We start from the raw sequence: 23,301 nt of genomic DNA, 5'->3' as shown, positions 1-23,301 counted from the left end.
TACTGTCAGTACCACCCTCTACCAGTAGAAGGCACCAATGTGTAAGAGACTGGGAGCACACGACGAAGATGCTGAGAGAGTGAGGTTTTATGTTTATTTGAAACGTCTCTTAAAGTCATTACCGCTTGGTAAATTGCTGTAACTCGCTAAAATATTCAATGTGGCTAAACTCCAACATTAAATGATTTGGTTTCATCAAATATTTGTTTTATCACTTAAATACTAATAAACTTGTTCATTTCATAAGTCTTAAAATTAGTAAAAACAGAGTCATGTCATTAAAAAAAAGAAACAAGTTGTGCATTTTCGTTCATTTTCAACATGTTTAACTTAAAGGCGCGTGGAAAAGGAATTTTAAGATATTTCTTGTCAGCAAATTACTTCCGCGTTTGGCATTTCCTTTTCCATTGAACTCAGCATTTCCGATTAGGTAAACTGATACCTGTGAGTAGGCGTGGCCAGGCTGCTACCTGGTCAAGGTGTGGTTGCTGGCTTTTTTTTTTTTTTGTACGTGTTTGTGTGTCTCTGTGTGTATTTCACTTCGAGGAAACATCAACCTACCGACGGACGAAGTTTCAGGTGAGCGCCTCGAACTCTTTCTTCACTACTTTCACTTTGGTGTCTTTGGAATGAAGCTTTTATGTATAGTTTTTATGCCGTAAACATTTGCGGTTTCAATTGTGTTGTTGTAGTCGATAGATCAAAAAGCCTCCACTGATATTTTTTTTTTCTGTCGAACTGGTGTGATTTAAACGACTATCTGTGGAAATAGTTGGAATATGAGCACAAATATTTTTCATGACATATATTGTCTAGAAAAAATATACACTTATACTGTTTAGCTGTAGCTACAGAGTTTTTTTTAAATGTTGTTAAGTCGTTGATCATGTCGAATTAACCTCATTTAATATCTGGTAACGCCCACACAAATACATGTTTTGTTTGTTTTGTTTAGTTTTTTGTTTAATTAAAGTAGATGTGTTTGTGCACTAATTTATATACAGTCTCAAATGCTGTGCCTGTTGATTGACGTGATTGTGGGCATTTTCTACATACCTAATAAAGTTAGCATGATGCTCAGCTTGTTTTTGTGTGGCGATGTTGTAAGAATCACTAGATGTAGCTGTAGTCTTTGCTGGACGCCTAATTGAGATGATAAAGTCTGATCTATTTTCCTTTTTATTATTATTATTATTATTATTATTATTATTATTATTTTATTTTTATTTTTTTTTATTTTTATTTTTTTTTGTTTTTTAGTATGTCCCATGCTGATGAGTTGTGCTTTACAATAACAACATGGCTATGGGCTAGTTTCAGTTGTGGAAAACAAATTTACTGGAAATGTTTTCCTTGTTTTGAATAATGTCTTGTTTGATTCTGCTACAATCGCATCGAAACTGGAAATTGAATTGTGTTTCAAAGACACGCCGCCTAGCTTTACTTCAGCTAAAATTCAATAGTTTTAGAATTGTGGGGATGTTATAAACGCTATATTGATTTTTGTAAATTATATTTTTCAGCGCAGAAAGTCCAACGCAGCAGCGATGTCCAGCAGGCCCAACGGGAGTCCACCTCCCTACGAGTCCGATGGCTAGTAAGTCCAAACCGCTTTACAAATCATTTTCGTCAAATGTGAGAAATGGCCGACGAACCGAAAACGTCACTTTGAGGAAACAAAAAGAATACTCTTCCCCAAGCTGTTTATTTGTCACTCCCATTTGAGTTTGACTGTAAAACTGACACGTCAAACAAAATTACATTATGTTTTTAAACGCCAAAATGTTCAACCAAAATGATCCTCCTGCCCGCAGCAACGCACCGCCCCAGCCGGCGTACTCGTACTACCCAGATGACGAGTTCCAGCACTTCTACCGCTGGACGTCGCCGCCGGGCGTGCTGAAGATCATGGCCATCATCGTCATCGTGCTGTGCGTGGCCATCTTCGCCTGCGTGGCCTCCACCCTGGCCTGGGATTCCCAGGGGGCGCTGTCAGGCTTCGGTGGCATCGGCGGCTCCTACAGCGGGAGTTACCCGGGAAGTTACGGCGGCGGCAGCAACTACGGCTCCTTCGGGGGCGGCGCTTACGGACCCGGCAACAACTACGGCTACGGCGGCCTCGGCGGCAACTATAACGACCCGCGCTCGGCGAAAGGCTTCATCATTGCCATGGCGGCCATCACCTTCATCGCCGCGCTGGCCATTTTCATCATCCTGGTGTCTCACCAGAGGATCTCTGAGAGCAGGAAGTTCTTCCTGGCCGTCATCATCATCTGCGCCATCTTGGCCCTGCTGATGCTGATCGCCGCCATTGTGTACCTGATGGCCGTCAACCCCATGGCGCAGTCGCAAGGCTCGGCCTACGGCAGCCAGATCGCCGGTCTGTGTGCGCAATACCAGCGGCCGCAGGTGTCGGGGGTCTTCGTCAACCAGTACCTGTACCACTACTGCGTTGTGGAGCCACAAGAGGTGGGCACCGCTCATTGTCGTTTTCGTCGTTTGTGCTTCAGGGCTGTTATGATTGATTTTCTGAATTTTCTCAAAGTCGGAACTATACTTACCAATAAGTCATCCGACGGCTCCCACGGCACTCACCACTCCAGGCCGCACATTTTTAACGCCACACACCCTCAAAGTATAACATAAAAATCGGCTTCCGAAGTGGTGCTTTTGTCAAGGCGCTGGGAGTTATGAACAGTCGCTTTGCACACAAAAACTTTCAGCCGTATGCTAGCCCACAAAAATCATGTCAGGAAAAGACGACTAAAACATCAGAGCTTTATTTGAGGTAAATTAGAAGCACCTAAAAGGTCACACTTGTGCAACCACATTTTCTCTTTATTTTGGTTTTCCTTCATGTGTTTTGTGTGCGTATCCGGCAGGCCATCGCGGTGGTGTTTGGCTTCCTGGTGGCGGTCGCCCTCATTATCATGCTGGTGTTTGCTGTGAAGACGCGTAAGAAGATCGGCGAGTTTGGCAAGAGTAACATCTTGTGGAAGCGCGTCAAGGTGCTGGAGGACGCCGAACCGCCGCAGGACATCGAGGCCTGGGTCAGCAAAATCTTTCATCTGACATCATCTTTAATATTCATTTCATTGACAAAAAAACAAAACAAAACGACGACAGTGTATGTACACTTATCTGTGGCACGCATTTCTAGTTAAATGCAGTCGAGAGGCTTTGTGGAAAACACAAATTGGTGGGATATCCTCGCATATTCAAGAATTTTTTTGGGGGGGGTTGAAATAGAGTTGTTTTTTTTCTCCCCCAGTGCCATTTTAACGGGTTTGAATTATACGCGGATTTTCTCTGTTTGCGGGCCGCCCCGTTCTGTTGTGGAAGTATCGTTTCAATGCTTGTAGAACTGCTGCGAGGTGTTATGGTGCAGAGGAAGTGCAGAAAAGTGTGCGTAAAGCGATCTTTGAAGCGGTTGGACCAGTTTGGCGGCTTTGAGCGTGTAAAGAAGGGGGAGGGGGGAATGGGACGGGGTGTTTGGGGGAGGTTGGAAGGCTGCCTGTGTTGGTTTCAAGGCGTGTCGCCGTGGTGACACAAATAGTTTCACTCTCATAATGTCACATTCTCAGGGGGGGGGGTCATTCACTCACACACGCACGTAGGAGGATCTAACACACACGTTGGAAAAAGGGCACGCGGGTTTTGTTGTTTTCTTGGAGGTCGCGAGAGCTGACGTGACGGGTCTGCGCATGCTTGTCATTCTAGCGCGGCAAGCCCTCTTTTTTTTTTTTTTTTTTTTAAACCCCGCTGGGGAAAATAATACCTAACACAAAAGTCAATGATCTTTTCCCAGTCATTTAAAAATATTTTGAGTTAACAAAAAAAAAAAAAAGAAAAAGTATTTTACAAAGTAGCGACCTTGTAAGTCTGTTGTTGTTGTGGTAACGCTAGCGCTTGTCGACAGGTGAACGACGTGTCGATGCCACCCAATGAATTTCACATGGCCGAGGTACCGGAGAAGCTACGCAGCTCGCGGAGTCACCTAGACAACGACGACGACCACAGCACCAACTACAGCAAACCTGTCTACGGCTACACGCCACCGTCAGTCCGCATTTCGCGAACCGTACACGCTCACGTTCACCCACACGCGCGACTTCATATCGCTCGCAATGATGTTGATTGGAATGATGATGTCATAGGGTGAAACGCGTCCAATGCTGAGTCATTCGTACTCGACAAAACAAAGTTACGTGTGATTGTTTCACAAATGTGTTACGGTGTGCGCACATGACAATGTAATTTGTGTGTGTGTTAATTTATCATCATCACCATTGTCATTATTCTAATTACGTGTGCAATTTTGTGCGTGTGCCAGTCCGGTGGAGGACGAGCAGCCGGTTCGCAACGGCATTCCTTACGGCGTCAACTCGGACGTTCCCAGCAGAGCCAACAGGAGGCGCGGGGACCCCGACGCCGATTACGCCTCTTCGGGAGACGAGCTGGATGACGACGATGCCGACTTCTACAGGTGGATGCGCGCCCACGCGGCATTGCGCGCGTAGCCGGATTGCGCGCCGTTTTAATGGCTAATTGTCTTCCTCAGCGAGTTCCCGCCCATCCCCAACGAGCAGGAACGGAACGAGTACAAGCGAGAGTTCGATCGCAATCATCAGGAGTACAAAGACCTCCAGGCCGAGCTAGACGCCGTCAACAAAAAACTCAGCGACGTCAACCGAGAACTGGATGAGCTGCGGGAGGGGAGCCCACAGTACCTGGTCAGCATCGTACACCGTTCACCACGTTTCATCGCAAAGAACACGCCAAAAATCACGCCTCAGCGATAACTCAGCCATTTTTTTTTTCAAAATGGCCAATTTAGTGTCAGTTTCAGAGGTCTTTGAAAATTCAGCCCTCAAAGACGGTTTCACTGAGCAACATGAAATTCAGTAGACATGGTCTATCATGAGGAGAGCCACAAAAAAGCCTCAAGAAGCCATGCTTAAAAAGACTCAGGAAGCCAGTTTGACTTGGCAACATGAAATTTGGTCGTCATGTCCATCTTGAGAAGGCCCACAAAAAAAGCCTCACAAAAAAAAAAAAAAGCCATGCTTGAAAAGACATAGGAAGTCTACAATTTTTATTTAAATTTGCCCTTTATGTATCAATTTTGTCATTTTGGGGGCTTCTTTTGAAATATTTTGAAAATTCAGCCCCCAAAGCCAGTTTCACTTAGCAACCTGAAATTTAGTCAACATGTCTATCATGAGGAGAGCCACAAAAAAGCCTCAAGAAGCCATGCTTAAAAAGACTCAGGAAGCCAGTTTGACTTGGCAACATGAAATTTGGTTGTCATGTCTATCTTGAGAAAACCCACAAAAAAATAGGAAGTCTACAATTGTTGTTTAAATTTGCCCTTTACGTATCAATGTTGTCATTTTGGGGACTTCTTTTGAATATTTTGAAAATTCAGCCCCCAAAACCAGTTTCACTTAGCAACCTGAAATTTAGTCAACATGTCTATCATGAGGAGAGCCACAAAAAAGCCTCAAGAAACCATGCTCGAAAAGGCACAAGAAATTGACCGTTTTGTTTTTTTAAGCTGCCATTTTAGGCTCATTTCAAGGTGCCTTTCAAAGGACTACATGTTGCCCAAGAGATCCTTGAGGTCAAACTCCTGCACATAGAAATATAATGATGATAATAATAAAATGATGTGTTTTGCACCAGGATGCCCTGGACGAGTATAACCGAATCAAGGACATGAAAAAGGTGAGTCGGTGTTTTATCTGTTCGAGGAGTGGTTGTCAAACGATGCATAAAGTTAAATACAACTGAATTGCACAAAACAAATATCACGTATTGGATTCCCCCCAAAAAACGTAAGCGACTGCTATATTATGCCAAACTTGAAACATTTAATTCAGCGATTCCTTCAGGTACAACGACAAGGAGCACACCGTGACTCTTTGTGCGTTTGTTGCGTTGTGTTTGCAGTCATCAGATTATCGCGCCAAAAAGAGGCGCAGCAAATACCTGAAAGCCAAACTCAACCACATCAAAAAAATGGTCAGCGACTACGACCGCAGAGCCTGAGATGCGGCGGTGCGCTTTGGATGTCGTCGCCATCAGCCGACCGTGTGATGTCATCAGAACAAAATTTTGGGTGGTGAGTGCGAGCTGTCGACCGTGGTCGAAACCGACAGCCCAAGTCTTACTGCCTGCTATGAACTCTTTTTATCCCAAAAGCACAACAAGCTAAGTTTAAGTATTTGTAACTTTTTGCATGAAATTTTATTTGTATTTTCTCAACTCTGTTCATGTGTATGCTTATTTGTAATAATTTGCATGAATTTTACTCGGTCTTTTTCTTATCTCAACTCAGTTCATGTGTATCAAGTGGGCTGTTTTTTAGTACTTTTACTCTGGTCTCTGTGTTACTTTTTAATTTTTTTTTTTATGACAATAAAATGTCCACTAGATGTACTTTATTTACTGAAGTTTTTCCGCTAGGTAGCAGCATTTGGTAGTAGTTGGCTCCGAATAGGAATGTTAAGATTTTAATGATGAAATGTTGAGAAAATCTTACACTTGTCGTGATAAAATAAATACAGCAGCACATCGTGCAAACATCTGATCTCTTGTTCGAGAGTTATCTTGTAAAGTAGACCAAATTGTGATCGATGAAATATTTGACCCTAAACATTAAAATAAAGTGAGCCGGGAGTGTAAATGCTAAAGGTGATGTTATTGTTTTCAGAAAGTTTCCGTGTATTATTATCTATCTCATTCAGCTTTGGAAGGAAATCAGATTAATTTGAATATTTTCTCGACCAAGAAGTCTGAGTTGATTTAATATGATTTTTCATTGGATTGTCTCACTTATTTATTTTTTTTTCTTTTTGTTGTTGCTGATGATTAGACGCGAATGTTGCTCAGTGCTGATGATTGCGTTTTGGTGAGCAGAGGACGCCTTGTTGGCCTTCACCATCCACCACTGATCAAACCACTTCGTGTGTGTGTGTGTGTGTGTGTGTGTGTGTGTGTGTGTGTGTGTGTGTGTGTGTGTGTGTGTGTGTGTGTGTGTGTGGTGATCACTAAGCAGCCTAACAGATTAGCAGCAGTGTGTGTGTGTGTGCGTGTGTGCGCGCGCATCACATTGTGTCTCATTTTACAGCGAATTTGAGGTCAAAGCGGGTTCGTCCTTCAGCCGCCAATCAAGGCCAAGGCCAGAAGACACACACACACACACACACACACACACACACAGACAACATCTGTCTACATGCACAAACGCATACACGTGAGCATGGGTTTGTCCTTTCTGGCTGGATGAGTTTGAGACGGTCACATGAACATGTCCATCTCGTGTACCTAATGAAATGACCACAGAGGGGACTCGTCTGCTCTTCCTGGTGAAATCCTTCTTTCAATTCTTTTTTTTTTTTTGTTAACGACTGTCGACGCTGTCGTGTCTCGTTTAATCTTTAGACGTTTGAAATCGGAACTGAAAGCATACCTGCCAAAAATGTCAACCTCTTTACGAAAAAAAGTAAAAATTGTAGCATTCATTTTGTGCGCCAAGTAGCAACTCACATTAGCCGTTGCTTGTCAGGACTATCAAATATTTATATAAGAATAAAGTAGATTCTTAGTGACAGTCATGTATTGTGATACAGCAATGACTAATAATACACCCAATATATGACATTAAAAATTAGACTACTGTTCTCATTTTTGCTATAGTTTCTTTCGGGGAAAAACAGTTGCCGAAGGGGTTGGAAAAGTTGCGAAATATGACAGTGTTGCCAAGTTGGTAACATTTGAAAAGTGCATGAGACACTCTTGCTGGCGACATGTCCGTGTGCACATCAAACAAAAGTACAACTTTCAGAATAAAACCACCGCATTGTTTTGAGTTTATGTGAGGGCCGGTCAGAGACTGTGGGTGGGCCAAATATGGCCCCCGGGCCTTATTTTGCATAGTGATCAGGTTTGTAAATATGGGATTTCAATTGAGCATTTAGGGTTAAGGTTTCAAACAAGAGTTACGTTTTCATAGTAGGGCTTCATGGCTAGAGTTAGGGTCTGAAGGTACCGTATAAATTTTTAACCCAGTTTTGTTTTCAAACAAGGTTTAGAACTTCAAAGTTGGATTTTGAGCCGGGATCAAGGATTTACAGTTCAAATCAACGTTAGAGTTTCAACAAGGGAGTTTCAAAGTTGGAAAGCAGTGTTCCGATCCACGCCAGAGTTTTAAGCCGGTTTTTCATTGTCGGGTTTGGATCCCGCGGTCGTATTTTGAAACGGCTGCCCGTGCGCTGATGCTGCTGTCCCTTTAAGAGGACATCAAAGCCGATTAGCGCTCATCCCGCCCTCCCGCCCTCCTTGGTTGTATTCCCAAACGGAACCCTCTTCTCCCTCGCCGTGTATTCATTCCCACTCGGACCACCACCCGCCCCCAAAAAAGTCGGGTGCGTACCCGGCCGGCTCGTCGCCCGGATTCCCGCGACGGAGCCATGACGCGCGCCCTCGCTCTCGCCCTCGGTTGCGCGCCCTCGCCGCGACGACGTGCGAGCGCGAGCGAGTGAAGCTCGCCGCGCGCGCGCACGTCGACGCCCCCGCGTAGCGTCGCGTCCCATCCCGTGCAGGTGCGTCCAGATGCAGAAGAGCGTGCGCTACAACGAGGGCCACGCGCTGCACCTGGCCTTGGCCGCGCGCAAGGAGGGTGCGAAGCGCGGCCTGGTCGGCAAGCGCAGCTCGGAGAACGTCCGCTGGACGGACAAGTTCTTCGCGCTCTACCAGAATCTTCTCTTCTACTTCGACAACGAGCAGAGCGCGCGGCCGTCCGGCATGTACCTGCTGGAGGGATGCACGTGCGAGCGCGCCCCAGCCCCCAAAGTGGCCTCGGTCGGCGGCAGCAGGGACGCCCCCGAGAAGATGCAGGTATGAGACCCCGAAAAGAGGCTGCGTTACGGTTTTAAGACAAGGTTTGGCTTTCAAAATAGGGCTTCGAGACAGTCCTGAGTTTTCGCACGAGTGTTTCAAGACAATGGCAGGACTTCGAAGTAGTGCACTGAGTCAGGGGTAGGGTTCCAAAGTTCAGGGTGTAAGTTACTCTTACTGTGTCAAATAATGGTTGGGCTTTCAAAGTAGGGTTTGGAAGCAGGATTAGGGTTTCGAGGTGGGGTTTCAAGCAAGGATTAGGGTTCCAAAGTAGGGCTTGGAGTTCAAGTTAAGGTTTCAAGTCAGACTCAGGGTTCCGACGAAGTGTAGTGAGACAGGGCTAGGGTTCCAAAGTAGGGTTTCAAATTACAGTCAAGGTTTCAAACCAGGGTTAAGTTTTCAAAGGATTGTTTTAAGACAACATTAAGGTTTCAAAGCAGGCTTTTAAATCAAGGTTTGAGTTTCAAATGAGGGTTTTGAGCCAGGGATGGGGTTTTAAATAAGGGTTGGGCTTTTTAAGTAAGGTTTCTAGCTAGGATTATGATTTCAAACCAGTGTGGGTGCTTCATGACGATGGTAGGGTTTACAGTAAAGTTTCAATGCTAGTTTTAGGGCTTAATTCGGGTTTTCAAGTCAGTGTTGGACTTGTTGACTTGTGACATGCTTGAGTGTCATGTGAGTTAACTGTCTTGTGTGCCTGGCAGACATGGCAGGACGTGAGCTTAGTGGAGGGGGCGTGGCTCGTCGAAGTTGCCCGTGCGCGCGTGTATGTCATTGTTTTGGTTCGGGTTAAATTCATCTGGCTGCCAGGGAAGCCGCATTAGCTGCACAAGCTGCCTTGTTCGTTATGTAAGAACAACACACACATCCACACACACACACCTACGCGCACACACACACAAGCCTTTAAGCCTAATGCTGGTCGGACGCCGGCACACGCTAGCGAGTGTCAGTCACCCACTCATGTTATGTCATTACTACATATGCGCGCGCACGCGCACACACACCTACATGCAACATACCTGCCGTATCGTGTTAAATGCACAAAGTTGGGTGTAACACCGGAAGTTAGGTGAAGTACAAGAAGTCAAGTGTAACATTAGAAATCTGTGTGTGCGTGCGCGTGTGTGTGTGTGTGTGTGTGTGTGTGTGTGTGTGTGTGTGTGTGTGTGCGTGTGTGCGTGTGTGCGCGCGTGCAGTACTACTTCCTGGTGATGTTCGGCCATGATGGGCAAAAGCCTCTGGAGCTTCGCACTGAAGAGGAAGCCGACTGCAACGAATGGGTGGACTGCATACAACAGGCTAGGTGAACACACACATACACACACACACAGTCTCATGCATGTGGAGAGACACACGCTCATTCATTTAAACGACGGGAGTCGACACATTGTGCCATTTGTTTGTCTACATGTCCAGAGAAGGGATGCTTACTGTGCTGCACGTAAGATGAAGCTCGGATGTCATCGTGAAGTCTTAAACATTTCAAGTTCTATGACAACATGAAGTCCGATTTTGGACTGGATGGGATCAGGGCAAAGTAAAAGGTTGTGGAAGGAGATAAAAATAGAAGAGAGAGAGAGAGAGAGAGAGAGAGAGAGAGAGAGAGAGACAGAAGGCCAGAGTGTGATGTAAGTTCATAAAGTACCACCATGGCCTAAATGTGAAGTGCTGCAAGCGCAACACGCACGCACGATTGCACGCACGACACAAATATGTAACACTGTTGTGCTCATGTAGAATGTGACAGCATTAAAAAAAAAAAAAAAAAATCCCCATAGGAAATAATGTGCATGTTTGCCTGTGTGTACGCGTGTACAAATGACTGTGTGTGTGTGTGTGTGTGTGTGTGTGTGTGTGTGTGTGTGTGTGTGTGTGTGTGTGTGTGTGTGTGGTCAGCTACTCGGACCTGATCTTGGAGCGGGAGATCCTCATGCAGAAGTACATCCACCTGGTCCAGATCATGGAGACCGAGAAGATCGCAGCCAATCAGCTACGCACGCAACTGGAGGACCAGGACACCGAGATCGAGAGGCTAAAGGCTGAGGTATGCTGCGCTAAAGCTAAATGATAATGTTGGATTTTAGATTCCATATGCTAATTCGACATGATAATTCTTCATCCTATGCTAATGGTAAATGCTATCTGTAATTCTAATTCTAATATATGTTAACGTTTGAAGCTGAATGTGATATGCTGTATGTAAAGCTAAATAAAACTAATGCAAATGCTCCATGCTAAATGCTATGTTTGAATTTGTAAAAGGCTACTGCTGTTGTTAGTGCTCAAGCTAACGGCGGTTGTGCGCGTCTGGTGTCCAGATCGTGCTGCTCAACAGGACCAAAGACCGCATGCAGCCGAACCAGAACACCCTGGACGAGGAGGACCCCGACATCAAAAAGATCAAGAAGGTAAGTTGCGCTGGGGTCAAAAGGCACACGGGAAGGAGGAAGACTTGTTGAGTGGCTAGCTAAGTGTCATGTGACTTCCGTGTCACGTCACGCGACTTCTTAAGTGACTTGTCATCCGAGTTTTTGAGAGAATTAAGTGTCATCTGACTTGTTTCCTGACTTCTTAGGTGACTTGTTAAGTGTCGTTAAGAGACTTTCAAAATGTTTGAAGCGACTTGTTTGGTGTCCTGTGACTTAAGCGAGTGAAGTGACTTCCGAATTTAGTTTTAACTTGTTAAGAGATGATTTAAGAAGCACTTGTCGAGTGACTTGTTGGAGTGACTCGTTTAGTGGCACGCCCCCGCAGGTGCAGAGCTTCATGCGCGGTTGGCTATGCCGGAGGAAGTGGAAGCTGATTGTTCAGGACTACATCTGCTCGCCACACGCCGAAAGCATGCGCAAGCGCAACCACATCGTCTTCAACATGGTGGAGGCCGAGACGGAGTACGTCAACCAGCTGTCCGTCCTGGTCAACTGCTTCCTGCGTCCGCTGCGCATGGCCGCCAGCTCCAAGAAGCCGCCCGTCAGCCACCACGACGTCAGCAGCATCTTCCTCAACAGGTGCGACAAAAAGTGGTCTGGCAAAAAAGAAGAAACGCGAGCGTTACAGACCACCCTCAGTGAAATATGCGATATGATAATCCTCCCTCGGTATGTTTTTTTGATTGCATTCATGACACTTCCTTTTGGAAGATCTTGAAACACATTTTAAAAAGAATACAAAGACATTCTAGATCTAGAACATTGAATGTATTTAGAGGGATCCAGAAGAGCAAGGGATAAGAAAAAATGTTACAGTGTAACGCATTGGTGTCAAAAATACGGCCCGTGGGCCGGAACCGGCCTCAAGGAGGTTCGATCCGGCCCGCTGGATAATTTCAAAGTGGGGAAAAAATGCATTAAAGACACAGAATGAATATTTAAAATAAAAATGCAATTCGTGGATTATCCGCTAGGGGGCACACTGTTTTGATCACAGTAGAAGACAACATTGTTTTGATCGGGGAAGAAAACAGCAGTCTCAGTCTGTCACCGAGATAGACCCAATGCAGCAAATGATAGGAAAGCGCCAATCAATGCTTCTTGAGACCAAAACAAAGGAAAGAGATGAGATTTTGGTGATTCATAGCACAGTATGGTATCATGTTAATGGTTCGGCCCACTTGACATCTACCGAGTCCGTATGTGGCCCACGATGTGAAATGAGTTTGACGCCCCTGGTGTAACGGCATACCGATCCGTGTGTTTAAAGTTTACAAATCCTGTTTTGTTTTTGCGACATCATTTATCGTCTCACAAATGCATCAGTAATCATACGCAAAAGTGCACATCATATAATGAACCTACAGTCATCGCTCTCTGTAGGCATAAAACGCAGGACGGGAGAGGATTGAGACATTCAGAAATCTTTCTCTTCAACAAAAATGAGGCTGACACCTGTTTTTTTTTTCAACTGCATACCGTGTTGCCGCTAAATGGATGAAAGTGGATTTACATCCCCCAAAATGAATTACAAAATTAAGTTGTAATCAACAATAGTGAGTTATAACTAGACGAACAAAATTTTTTTCTGTGGGTCGGGGAGACTGTTTACGACTGTATACCTCAGCATATTTGGCTTAGTTTTGTTTATTCAGATTTTGTTTTTCGCAAATGATGGCCAGGGTGTTTTCGGGACAGCTAATGTAGTCCTTGTTTTGACCAGCGAGACCATCATGTTCCTGCACCAGATCTTCCATCAGGGCCTGAACGCTCGCATGGCCAACTGGCCTACGCTGGTCCTGGGTGAGTCCTCAGCGTTGCCTCGCGTGTTGTCGGCGCCGTCACGAAACCTGTTTGTGTTTGGCTTACAGCGGACCTGTTCGACATCCTCCTTCCGATGCTGAACATCTACCAGGAGTTTGTGCGCAACCACCAGTACAGCCTTAATGTTCTAGCCAACTGCAAGCAGAACCGAGACTTCGACAAGCTGCTCAAGCAATACGAGGCCAACGCCGCGTGCGAGGGACGCATGCTGGAGACCTTCCTCACCTACCCCATGTTTCAGGTAGCAAAATGTGCACGCTATGAGTCCATCCATCCCTTTTCTCACACGCTTAGCCAAGTGACGATTGTTCCTCTTGAAGCCTTGCATCGTTCCAAACACACTTGAACAGTCAAAGCATAGCGCATAGCAATACTCACACTTTTCGCACCTGGTAATTCAAAGTCAGTTACCTACTTCGAGTAGGTAGTAGTTATCGAGTTAGCAATCGAGTTAGCAATACTCGATAATTTAGGTTGTTAGGTGAATAGTTGTTTAAGTGTTATTTTGTTTTGTTTGTTAGTTAGACAGTTAGGTCATTTGTTTGCTTGTAAGGTACTGTAAAAAGAGAGGTAGGTCAATGTTTGGTTATTTAGCAATAGTTCTAGCTAGTCGTAGTGTTAGTTCTGTGTTTTTTTTAGAATTTTAATATTGTGAGTTATGATGCTACTTTTAGTTGGTTAGTGAAACAGATAATTATAAAACTGATTTTCCAATTGGTTACGTAGGTCGGTGGGCAGCTAAGTAGGTGGGTAAATGTAGTAGTTGTGGGCGAAAGCTAATAGCTAGTCGCTAGCTATCTAGTGAGTAGAAGTTGGTTAGTTAGTTAGCCTGTTGGGAAGAGTTTTTCTTTGCTAGTTTTTGTTGTTGTTGTTGTTATTGTCAGCTGTAGTTATTCAGCGGTTACTACTCCATTTAGGAAATGTTAGTTATTAAAAGTTGCTTAGTTATCCAGTTAGTAGTAGTCAATGTCAGTAGTTGTAGTTCTTATTTAGTTGCCTTGAAAGGCAGAATGGTTGCCAGATTCAGATGTGATGATCATCTCTCCCTAATGAAGTGACCAGCGTTCCGTGTGTGTTTTCAGATTCCTCGTTACATCATCACCCTCCACGAGTTGCTCGCGCACACGCCGCACGAACACGTGGAGAGAAATAGTTTACACTTCGCCAAGTCCAAACTGGAAGAGCTCTCAAAGTACAAACTTGACCTTGAACTTGATGTGCCGTTGCTCTTCTCCAAAGTGGCGACATGTGTGTTTTATTGTGTGCGCACACATATGCGATCAGGATGATGCACGACGAGGTGAGCGACACGGAGAACATCCGCAAGAACCTGGCCATCGAGAGGATGATCGTGGAGGGCTGCGACATCCTGCTGGACACCAGTCAGACTTTCGTTCGACAGGGTGGGGCGCGCGCTTCACGCCGACTTCATCTTCCCCCTCGAGATCGCCCGGTCAAGGCTCAAGCGAACGCCTGCTCTCCCTCCCGACAGGTTCACTCATCCAGCTACCGTCCAGTAGCGAGCGCGGGATGCTGAGTAAAGTGCGTCTGGGCTCGCTATCGCTGCGCAAGGAAGGCGAGCGCCAGTGCTTTCTGTTCACCAAACACTTCCTCATCTGCACCAGAACGTCCGGAGGGAAGCTGCACTTGCTGAAGGTCCACACAAATGCATTGCAAATGAACCATGCTATTTCATGAGGTCAACCACCATCTGCCGCATAGATAGGCTGCTGTTGAAATTTAAATCAGTTTGGTTTGGGTAGAAATAATTTAAAAAAAAAAAAGAAATTGTAAAGAGCGAGTGCAGTTATTCAGGCATAGCTCCAGTATATTTCCGCCAAGATAGGCTGCTTTTGAAATCAAGACATGTTTGGCTCGGGATCCTTTTGAACCAAAATTTAACAAATGAATGACTACTAAGTATGGTCCAATTAGTTTGCTGCCGAGGTGGGTGGCTGTTGAAAACAAGACAAGTTGGCTTTGGCGAGCGACCATTTTATAGAATTTTTTTGGAATGAATTGTGGATGGAGGTTACAGTCAATTCTGACCTCTCATTTGCTGCCTCGATAGGCTGCTGTTCAAACCAAGACACGTTTGGCTCTGGATAGTTTTTAGCTCAAATAAAACAAAGAAATGAATTTTAAAAAGCCTCTTCTAGTGTACTGCCTAGATGGGGTGCAGTTTTAAAAAATCAAGACAAGTTTAACACATTGCCCAAAAATAAACTGCTCCCTCGTCGGGCTGCTGTTGAAAGCAAGGCATAGGATGTAGGGCATAATTAGGCTTTTTTTTTTTTTTTTTTGTGCTTGTGCTCCAGCAAGGAGGCACGTTGTCGCTGATGGAATGCACGCTGATCGAGGAACTGGACGCCGGCGACGAGGACTGTGAGCGTGCCGTGACGTCCTTTCGAATCCAGTCGCTCCAAAAGCGTCAGACCTGACACGGTCGCTATTTTGCAGACAACGCGGCAGGTCAAGGCTTCAGCCATTTGGAGTTCAAAATGGTGGTGGAGCCTCCCGACGGGCAGACGTTTTCCGTGGTCCTGCTCGCTCCCTCGCGCCAGGAGAAGGCGGCCTGGACCAGCGACATCAGCCAGGTCGGCGAAAGCCACGGAAGAACAACTGTCCCCTAAATTTCGTCTCATGTCTCGTGTTCGTTTGCGTTCCAGTGCATCGATAACATCCGCTGCAACGGGTTGATGACCAGCGTCTTTGAGGAAAACTCCAAAGTTTCTGTGCCGCACATGATTAAGTAAGACGTCACCACGTGCACGCCGAATACTTGCGATAACATTTGAACAACAACACACGCATACTAAGAAACACACACGGCACAAAAGTGACGGCCCGGGCGTCCAACCCGCAGGTCGGACGCCCGCCTGCACAAGGACGACGTGGACATCTGCTTCAGCAAGACGCTCAACTCGTGCAAAGTGCCGCAGATCCGCTACGCCAGCGTGGAGCGGCTGCTGGAGCGCCTGACCGACCTGCGCTTCCTCTCCATCGACTTCCTCAACACCTTCCTGCACACCTACAGGATTTTCACCACGGCCGCCGTCGTCATCCGCAAGCTGGCGCACATCTACCGCCAGCCCTTCACCTCCATCCCCGTCAGGTAGAAACCGTCTTTAAGCTGCCACTCAAAGACACGGCTCGACTCAGACTTCGTTTAAACATACCCGTTGTCTAAACACATCAAAGACGCACGTGGAGATTTTTATATTCATTGGTAAACATCATTTACAACACAGGTGTCAAACTCGAGGCCCGGGGGGCCAGATCTGGCCCGCCACATCGTTTTACATGGCCCGTGAAAGCAATTCAACCAGGTCAACTTCCATGACACATGCTAAAATCTATACTGAATTTCAAATTGTCATATGCAACAAATCATCGTGTTGAGCTACTGCAAGCATTTTCTTGTTTTACATTTTGACAGAAACTTGAACAACGGGACTACTCTCCTCGACTTTTGATTTCAAAATTAATTATCTATGAATTGTGTACTGTTTATGTAATAATACGAGGAGGTGATACGGCTTCACAGTCATAATGGCCCTCCGAGGGAAACTGTGACTACAACGTGGGCCGCGACAAAAATTAAAGAAACGTCCATGGTAAATTTAGCACCTCAAATGGTGGGAAACTAATTCCATGATGACTTTCTGTTTTAATTCCCCATAAATATGTATTTGATGTGTTCAAAGGTTGGATACCTATGGGGGAAAAAAAAATCACCATAGAAGTGTCTTTGATGCAAAATCACATTGGAGCACATATTTGATGCGATGGATACAAACAAGAAACACACATGAGCACATCTTTGATATTAAGGACACATGGCCTTTGGTGTGTCAAATGCTATTAAAAAAAAAATCATCCTCATGAAACAGAAACTGAATCATGGCCCACATTTTCATCCTCTTCATCTTCATTATTTCCTGGTCATCCTCATCCTCGTCTCGTCACGGTCCTCATCATCATTTTGGCGGTCAGGATCGAGCAGCACTCGTGCGACCGTCTGTCCATCATGTCTCTGTGTCCCGACTACACTCTGAAGATCACCCAGCTGGCTCTGGATCAGTCCAAGTAAACTTTCATCAACGACCCCCCATAGTCTTGTCAGTCACGCCGTAGCCCCTCCCCCTTGTGGTGACAGCTGGTCTTGCGTCCACAGGTCTCTGGAGCTTTTCTTCGCCACCAACCAGGGCTCATGGGGCATGGAACCCCTGAACAACAAATCCCCGCGCCTGTGTCGCAAGTTCTCATCCCCGCCGCCTTTGTCCCTCCCGTCTCGCACTTCCTCGCCCGTCCACGCACGCAAATTGTCCCTCAGCTCGCCAGTGGGGCCCAAAGTCTTGGACCTCTCCTCCACGCCGTCGTCCTCGGCCGCCAGCTCCCCAACCTCGGCACACGGCCCGGGCCTGTTCACTTCGTCATCGCCTCCCCCCCACACCGCCGCACCCTGCAGGACGCTGTTTGGCTTCTCGTCGTCGCCGCCGCCCACCGTTACCAAGGCCCCGTTGGATCTCAGTCGAGGTCCCAGTTCGCCCGAGCTCAGCCCAGGTGGCGAGGACGTCGTCAGCGGCGATCTGCCTCGCATTGACGCCTTCTGCGGGAAACTGAGGAGAAGCATCCGCAGAGGTGAGCCAGTTAAAAGAAAATGACTGTGGATGCGTCTTGATGTCCTTGACATTTGAAACAGTCGCGCTCCATTCAAGCGTTGCCGCCACGGTTACGTCTGTGGCTCCTCCTTCTCTCTCCCCCGCCAGCCGTACTGGAGTCCGTGTCTCTGGACAAATTTATTCCGGAATTTCCCGCCGCCGCCGGCACCAACAGCAACGAGTCCGGCGACGTGTCCCCGTGTCGCTCGCCGTCCACGCCGCGACACTTGCGCTACCGCCCGGCAGGAGGTATCACGCCACGCAGCCGCGCTCTATTTTTTAACGAGATGACGTTGCGCAACGCCGTTCATTGTGATCTCTCGGCAGGGTCTTCATCCGAGAACGCTCGGTGTGCTGTGTCGCCTGCGTCTGCTTTCGCCATCGCCACCGCCGCCGCCGGTCACGGCAGCTCCCAGGGTGAGCGCATGGAACCAAAAATATGCATGTGAGGCGTAGGTCTTATTTCTGTCCACTTGGGGTCACCGTCGCTACATTCTACACTGTTGTCTCTGTGACTTTGAATGTTTGTGGCTTTAAAAGGCGGGGCCTGACCTGGTGAGTGATATGGGAGTCTATATGAGTTGCTGAAAGTGGCTAACCGAGGGGAAAATTTGCTAAAGCTAGCAAGAAAAGTGCTTTGTGTTTGCTGTTTCAGCGTTGGGCACCTCGGAGAAGTCCTGCGACAAAGAGTTCATCATCCGCAGAGCCGCCACCAACCGAGTTCTTAATGTGCTGCGACATTGGGTCTCCAAACACTCTCAGGTCAGCCCAACAGCTCTTTAAAAAAATATTCTTTTTTTTTGGTGATATTTTTATTATTGTCATTATTTTGGAAGGACATGTAAAATTCCAAAATGTTGTTATATTACAACCTTATTCCGTTCATTTTACACCCGACATTGCACATTTTGCAGATTTATTCAAATTTAAAAAACAAATTAAAATTCACATGTTCAGATACATACAGTCCAATGCTTCCAGGAAATACTTAGTGTTTTTAAATGAGTAAATAAAGTAAATAAAACCCTCGAGTGAGAATAAAGCAGCAACAACCTTGAAGTGAGCTGGCGCGTTTTCGCTTGCGCTTGTCAGGACTTTGAGAGCAACAGCGAACTGAAGGTGGGCGTGGTCAGCCTCCTGGAGGAAGTCCTGCGGGATCCGGACCTTCTGCCTCAGGAGAGGAAAGCCACCAGCAATATTCTCAGGTTACCCCGCCACGTGTGCATACAAACTTGGCTCGACTCGAAATTTAACCGGCGCCACTTTGTCGTCATCAGCGCTCTTTGTCAAGAAGAGCAAGACAACCCTCAGCTCAAGATTGAAGACATTCTGCAAATGGTACGCCATTTTCATCCGAAATAACATACATAAACAGTTTTTGACCAAATGATCATGAAAATGATCTTTTTAAATTATTATTTTTTTGATGAACAGAAAAGTTGTCCACTTCTTCACTTCATTGTGGTAAGAAAGAATCTTCATGTTCACTTATAGACGTTAAAATAGTCATCACTATTTTGTGTGTGTGCGTGTGCGTGTGTGTGTATAGGCGGAGGGACCTAAGGCAGAGTGTTTAGAGTCCTTGTCTGCGATGGAGCTGGCCGAGCAGATCACGCTACTGGACCACATCGTTTTCAGGAGCATTCCTTATGAGTCAGTCCAACATTTTCTCTTAGTATTTAAAAAAAAAAAACATTTTAGGGGATGAATGAAAATAATTTGACTCATGGGTCTGCTGTAAGGATGTAGCTCATAATATTCCCTGAATATAACTTCATTTTTGATTACATTTGTTTGAGAGTTATATTCGAATTATTATTTTTATTTATTTTTTTACTTTTCTAAGATTATTATTATTTTTTTAATACTGTCTTAATATCAGGCAGCACGGTGGGCGACTGGTTAGCATGTTGGCCTCACAGTGGAGAGGCGCAGGGTTCGATTGCGGCTTGGGCCTTAATTGTGTGGAGTTTGCATGTTCTCCCCGGGGCTGCGTGGGTTTTCTGTGGGTACTCTGGTTTCCTCCCACATTCCAAAAACATGCATGGCAGGTTAATGGAACACTCCAAATTGTCCCTTGGAGTGACTGTGAGCGCGGATGGTTGTTTGTTTATGTGTGCCCTGCGATTGGCTGGCAACCGGTTCAGGGTATCCGCCGCGTCCTGCTCCAGCACCCCCCATGACCCTTGTGACGATAAAGTGGATCAGAAAATGGATGGATGGTCTTAATATCACCAACAGTCATAATATCATAGGAATAAAATTGTATTTTGGGCCCCAAAAAGTATGACTTGGGGGGTAAAAATAAATTTTTTATACAAAGAAAACAAAAATTTTTTTTTTTTTTTTTACAAAGCCAAAAATATCATCACAACAAAAACAATATAAATATGAAAATATTTTATTTTCCTTGTTTTAGTCAAGAAAAAAAAAAGTCAAAATTGATTGATTGATGTTGTTTCAGGGAGTTCCTTGGCCAAGGCTGGATGAAGGTGGACAAGACGGAGAAGACTCCTTATATCATGAAAACCAGCCAGCACTTTAACAATGTGAGTTGACCTTCAGCTGCGATCCAGGATTGGCTGCGTTTCGGAAACAGCGAAGCAAACCACACCCCGCTGATGACATCACCATTGAAAAATCAAATGCCATGTTTTGTTGTCACGGCGATCAGATGAGCAACCTGGTGGCGTCGCAGATCATGACGCATGGCGACGTAGCCTCCCGGGCGGGTGCCATCGAGAAGTGGTTGGCGGTGGCGGACATCTGCCGCTGCCTCAACAACTACAACGGCGTCCTGGAGATCACCTCGGCGCTCAACCGCAGCGCCGTCTTCCGCCTCAAGAAGACGTGGGCCAAAGTCTGCAAGCAGGTACTTCCGCCAACATGGTCAGAATATTAGGAACCGTTCTCAGCGCGATTGTCAATACGTACTGGAGGATGTACATTAGCGTGTGTCACAGCCGCGCTGGGCAAATGGGCAAAAATTCATTCAGCGGCGTAAAATTGCTGCCTCAAATATATTCATACATTATTTTTGCATGAATTTTCTATCCATTTATAAAAAGTCATAACATACTGCACTTTCCAGAGATGTATTTTGGCATTTTTCTGAGCTAATTGGTTGACTTTTTTTTTTTTTGTGTTCACTTATAACATTTGAAAATCGTCATTACTTTTCTTGAAAAATCTGTTCTGCTCAAAATTGATTGATTAAAACAAATGTATTTTGCATTTTTTCATAAAACGTTTTTTTTGGTATGGGGTCTCAAAAAATGTTTTTAGTTATATTTTTCAAGAGTACAGTTGTCAATGTTTGACAAAAAAAGTCTTAAGAATTAAAGCACTTTTCGAGAAACTTTCGTATTTTACTCAAGGGAAAAAAAAAGTCCTATTTTTCTGACAGCCATAATATTACCGACATTAAAAGTGAACTTTGGAAGCGAAGTGCTGAATTGTTCAACAAAAAAAAAGTTTTTAGATTAAAAAATAAATAAATAAATCAGAATTTGGAAAGTCATAGAAGAGGGGAAAAAAGTAATTGAATCATTGCTTAAATTATTGTTAAAATGACAATAAAATGTACCCAAAAAATTATATTTACATTTGTGAGCAATTGATGAAAAAAAAAAATTAATAAAGTGTGTGTGTGTGTGTGTGCGTGCGTGCGTGCGTGCGTGCGTGTGTGCGTGCGTGCGTGTTGCAGACAAAGGCGCTGATGGATCGTCTGCAGAGGACGGTCTCGTCTGAAGGACGCTTCAAGAACCTCCGAGAAACGCTGAAAAAGTAAACATCGCCTCATTGCCGTGTCGCTCCACAAGTGCATGTGTCACGTGTGTGTATGTGTTTGCAGCTGTAACCCGCCGTGCGTGCCCTACCTTGGCATGTACCTTACCGACCTGGCTTTCATCGAGGAGGGGACGCCCAACTTCACCGAGGAAGGCCTGGTTAACTTCTCCAAGATGAGGATGGTAAATATCACCATACGGCCATTCTGACTCCAAAGACTTGAGGTCTCGTGAGGTGCTCTTTGTCTCCCCGTCAGATCTGTCACATCATCCGAGAGATCCGGCAGTTCCAGCAAGCTCCTTACAGGATTGAGCACCAGGCCAAGGTTGGCTGGGCGTGTTTCTTTGAGTTCCTCTGATTGACAGCCATCTGTTTGATTGACAGCCATTTTGTGGTGCCCCCCCCCCCTCCGCCCACTGCAGGTGACTCACTTCCTGCTGGACAAGACGCAAGTGATGGATGAAGATGCGCTGTACGAGCTTTCGCTGAAGATTGAGCCGCGCTTACCGCCGAGCTAAGCTAACACTAAGCGGCTCGCCTCCGACCGTTTCCTATGCTAGCTTGTTAGCACAAGCAGAAGACAGGCTAATCCCCGCTAATTTGGATCAGGTGAGGCTTTCGTGTCCTGTTGCTTAGCAACCAGTGCCTCTGATTTCCTTCCATCAATGCAAAAAAAAATAAATGGTTCGGATCGTGTATGAACGGACCGATCCAGTTCTACTGGTTAACATGGTGACATCAGTTCAGGTGTGGGATGTCTTTAGCCGTTCAGGCTCGCTGGCTAGCATGTTAGCGTGAGTGTCACACTGTAAGGATCTACTGGATCACAGTGTAACATCAATTTCTGGATGCAGCGGATCCGCTGGATCGTGTTCTGACATTACTTTCTGCACGGAGTGTATTCTTAATCCATGTCACTTCCTGTTTTCCGTGAATCCATTGGATCAGTCTTGAATCCAGTTCAGAGCACTGTGAAACTTTCCATAAGGTTTGGGTCCACTAAAGTTCACTGTGACCTCACGTTTTGTATCCAGTGGATCCACTTTACCATACTGTGATGTCACTTCCTGTATGAAGTGGCTCTCGATATATGACAATGTGACGTCACTTCGTGACGTGAAATCTCTTCCTGTACGGGAGTGGATCCACGGGATCATATTTTGAAATCACTTTCCTGAAAAGTGGAAGCACTAGATCACACTGTGACATCACTTCCTGTACGTCGATGCAACACGCTTATTTCAAGTGTGTGTTTTGTTCGCGGCAAGTTCGTTAGCTGCTCTTTTGTATACAAACCTTTGAACAATGGACAAGTTTGCTCTTTTTTTAAAAAAGAGAATTGACCTAAAAATGTTTTTTTTTTGTTTTTTTTTTTACATAAAAAAACAATCAGACATGATGTTCCAACAGTATTATTATTTATTATTAGTCATATTTGAAAGTTAGCTCTGTGTTATATTTAGTTTTCTCTTCTGGGGTGTCTTTGTTGAGATTAACACCTTTGCACTATGTTGTCATTTGATCTCCCTGTGGTTTGACTGTGAGAAATTATTTCTTGTTGATACTTATGGTATTTATTTAGGTTTTTATTTCTTATTAGCGCCTCATATGTTTTTGGACTGTTTTTTTTTGTTTTGTTTTGTTTTCCATTCAAACTGCGCCAATAAAAGTCCTGGTAAATGTGTGACGTG

The 23,301-nt window shown here is 45.4% G+C and overlaps 2 protein-coding genes across 5 annotated transcripts; both read left to right on the top strand.

Moving 5' to 3' along the window:
• Window positions 1-439: 439 nt before the first annotated feature.
• oclna (occludin a) lies at window positions 440-17,553 on the top strand. Of its 3 annotated transcripts, XM_019856416.1 has the most exons (11): window positions 440-579; window positions 1,524-1,597; window positions 1,815-2,469; window positions 2,883-3,050; window positions 3,920-4,059; window positions 4,334-4,486; window positions 4,562-4,733; window positions 5,686-5,727; window positions 5,953-6,091; window positions 12,176-12,183; window positions 17,532-17,553. In XM_019856416.1, exons 2-9 carry the CDS (start codon window positions 1,548-1,550, stop codon window positions 6,049-6,051), a joined length of 1,479 nt encoding a protein of 492 aa, XP_019711975.1. In that variant the 5' UTR covers window positions 440-579; window positions 1,524-1,547; the 3' UTR covers window positions 6,052-6,091; window positions 12,176-12,183; window positions 17,532-17,553. The 3 variants fall into 3 exon arrangements, with proteins under 3 accessions (XP_019711975.1, XP_019711973.1, XP_019711976.1); XM_019856414.1 differs by lacking the exons at window positions 12,176-12,183; window positions 17,532-17,553 and having other exon boundaries at window positions 5,953-6,649; XM_019856417.1 differs by lacking the exons at window positions 12,176-12,183; window positions 17,532-17,553 and having other exon boundaries at window positions 474-579; window positions 1,529-1,597; window positions 5,953-6,649.
• On the top strand, window positions 8,355-23,294 carry rasgrf2a (Ras protein-specific guanine nucleotide-releasing factor 2a). 2 transcript variants are annotated; one of them, XM_019856407.1, is made up of 29 exons: window positions 8,355-8,901; window positions 10,101-10,207; window positions 10,801-10,948; window positions 11,223-11,312; window positions 11,659-11,912; window positions 13,057-13,136; window positions 13,205-13,398; window positions 14,240-14,349; window positions 14,442-14,560; window positions 14,650-14,813; window positions 15,476-15,542; window positions 15,618-15,754; window positions 15,827-15,909; window positions 16,024-16,272; window positions 17,154-17,246; window positions 17,335-17,801; window positions 17,930-18,070; window positions 18,149-18,238; window positions 18,477-18,583; window positions 18,914-19,026; window positions 19,099-19,159; window positions 19,256-19,285; window positions 19,371-19,474; window positions 20,286-20,370; window positions 20,496-20,693; window positions 21,528-21,607; window positions 21,675-21,792; window positions 21,867-21,935; window positions 22,033-23,294. In XM_019856407.1, exons 1-29 carry the CDS (start codon window positions 8,617-8,619, stop codon window positions 22,126-22,128), a joined length of 3,939 nt encoding a protein of 1,312 aa, XP_019711966.1. In that variant the 5' UTR covers window positions 8,355-8,616; the 3' UTR covers window positions 22,129-23,294. The 2 variants fall into 2 exon arrangements, with proteins under 2 accessions (XP_019711966.1, XP_019711967.1); XM_019856408.1 differs by lacking the exon at window positions 17,154-17,246.
• The last annotated feature ends 7 nt before the right edge of the window (window positions 23,295-23,301 follow it).

This window comes from Hippocampus comes, unplaced genomic scaffold (genome assembly GCF_001891065.2).
Source record: "Hippocampus comes isolate QL1 unplaced genomic scaffold, H_comes_QL1_v1.1 scaffold213, whole genome shotgun sequence".
NCBI lineage: Eukaryota > Metazoa > Chordata > Actinopteri > Syngnathiformes > Syngnathidae > Hippocampus > Hippocampus comes.
The sequence above is the reverse complement of the archived record's forward strand: the minus strand, read 5'-3'. Positions and strand labels throughout refer to the sequence as shown.

Coding starts and splice junctions, on each gene's coding strand:
- oclna (XM_019856416.1), top strand. CDS start 1,548: ATGTCCAGCAGGCCCAACGGGAGTCCACCTCCCTACGAGTCCGATGGC. Junction 4,060..4,333: donor GTCTACGGCTACACGCCACC/GTCAGTCCGCAT, acceptor TGCGTGTGCCAG/TCCGGTGGAGGACGAGCAGC. Junction 5,728..5,952: donor GAATCAAGGACATGAAAAAG/GTGAGTCGGTGT, acceptor TTGTGTTTGCAG/TCATCAGATTATCGCGCCAA.
- rasgrf2a (XM_019856407.1), top strand. CDS start 8,617: ATGCAGAAGAGCGTGCGCTACAACGAGGGCCACGCGCTGCACCTGGCC. Junction 20,371..20,495: donor CCAGCCAGCACTTTAACAAT/GTGAGTTGACCT, acceptor CACGGCGATCAG/ATGAGCAACCTGGTGGCGTC. Junction 21,608..21,674: donor CTCCGAGAAACGCTGAAAAA/GTAAACATCGCC, acceptor ATGTGTTTGCAG/CTGTAACCCGCCGTGCGTGC.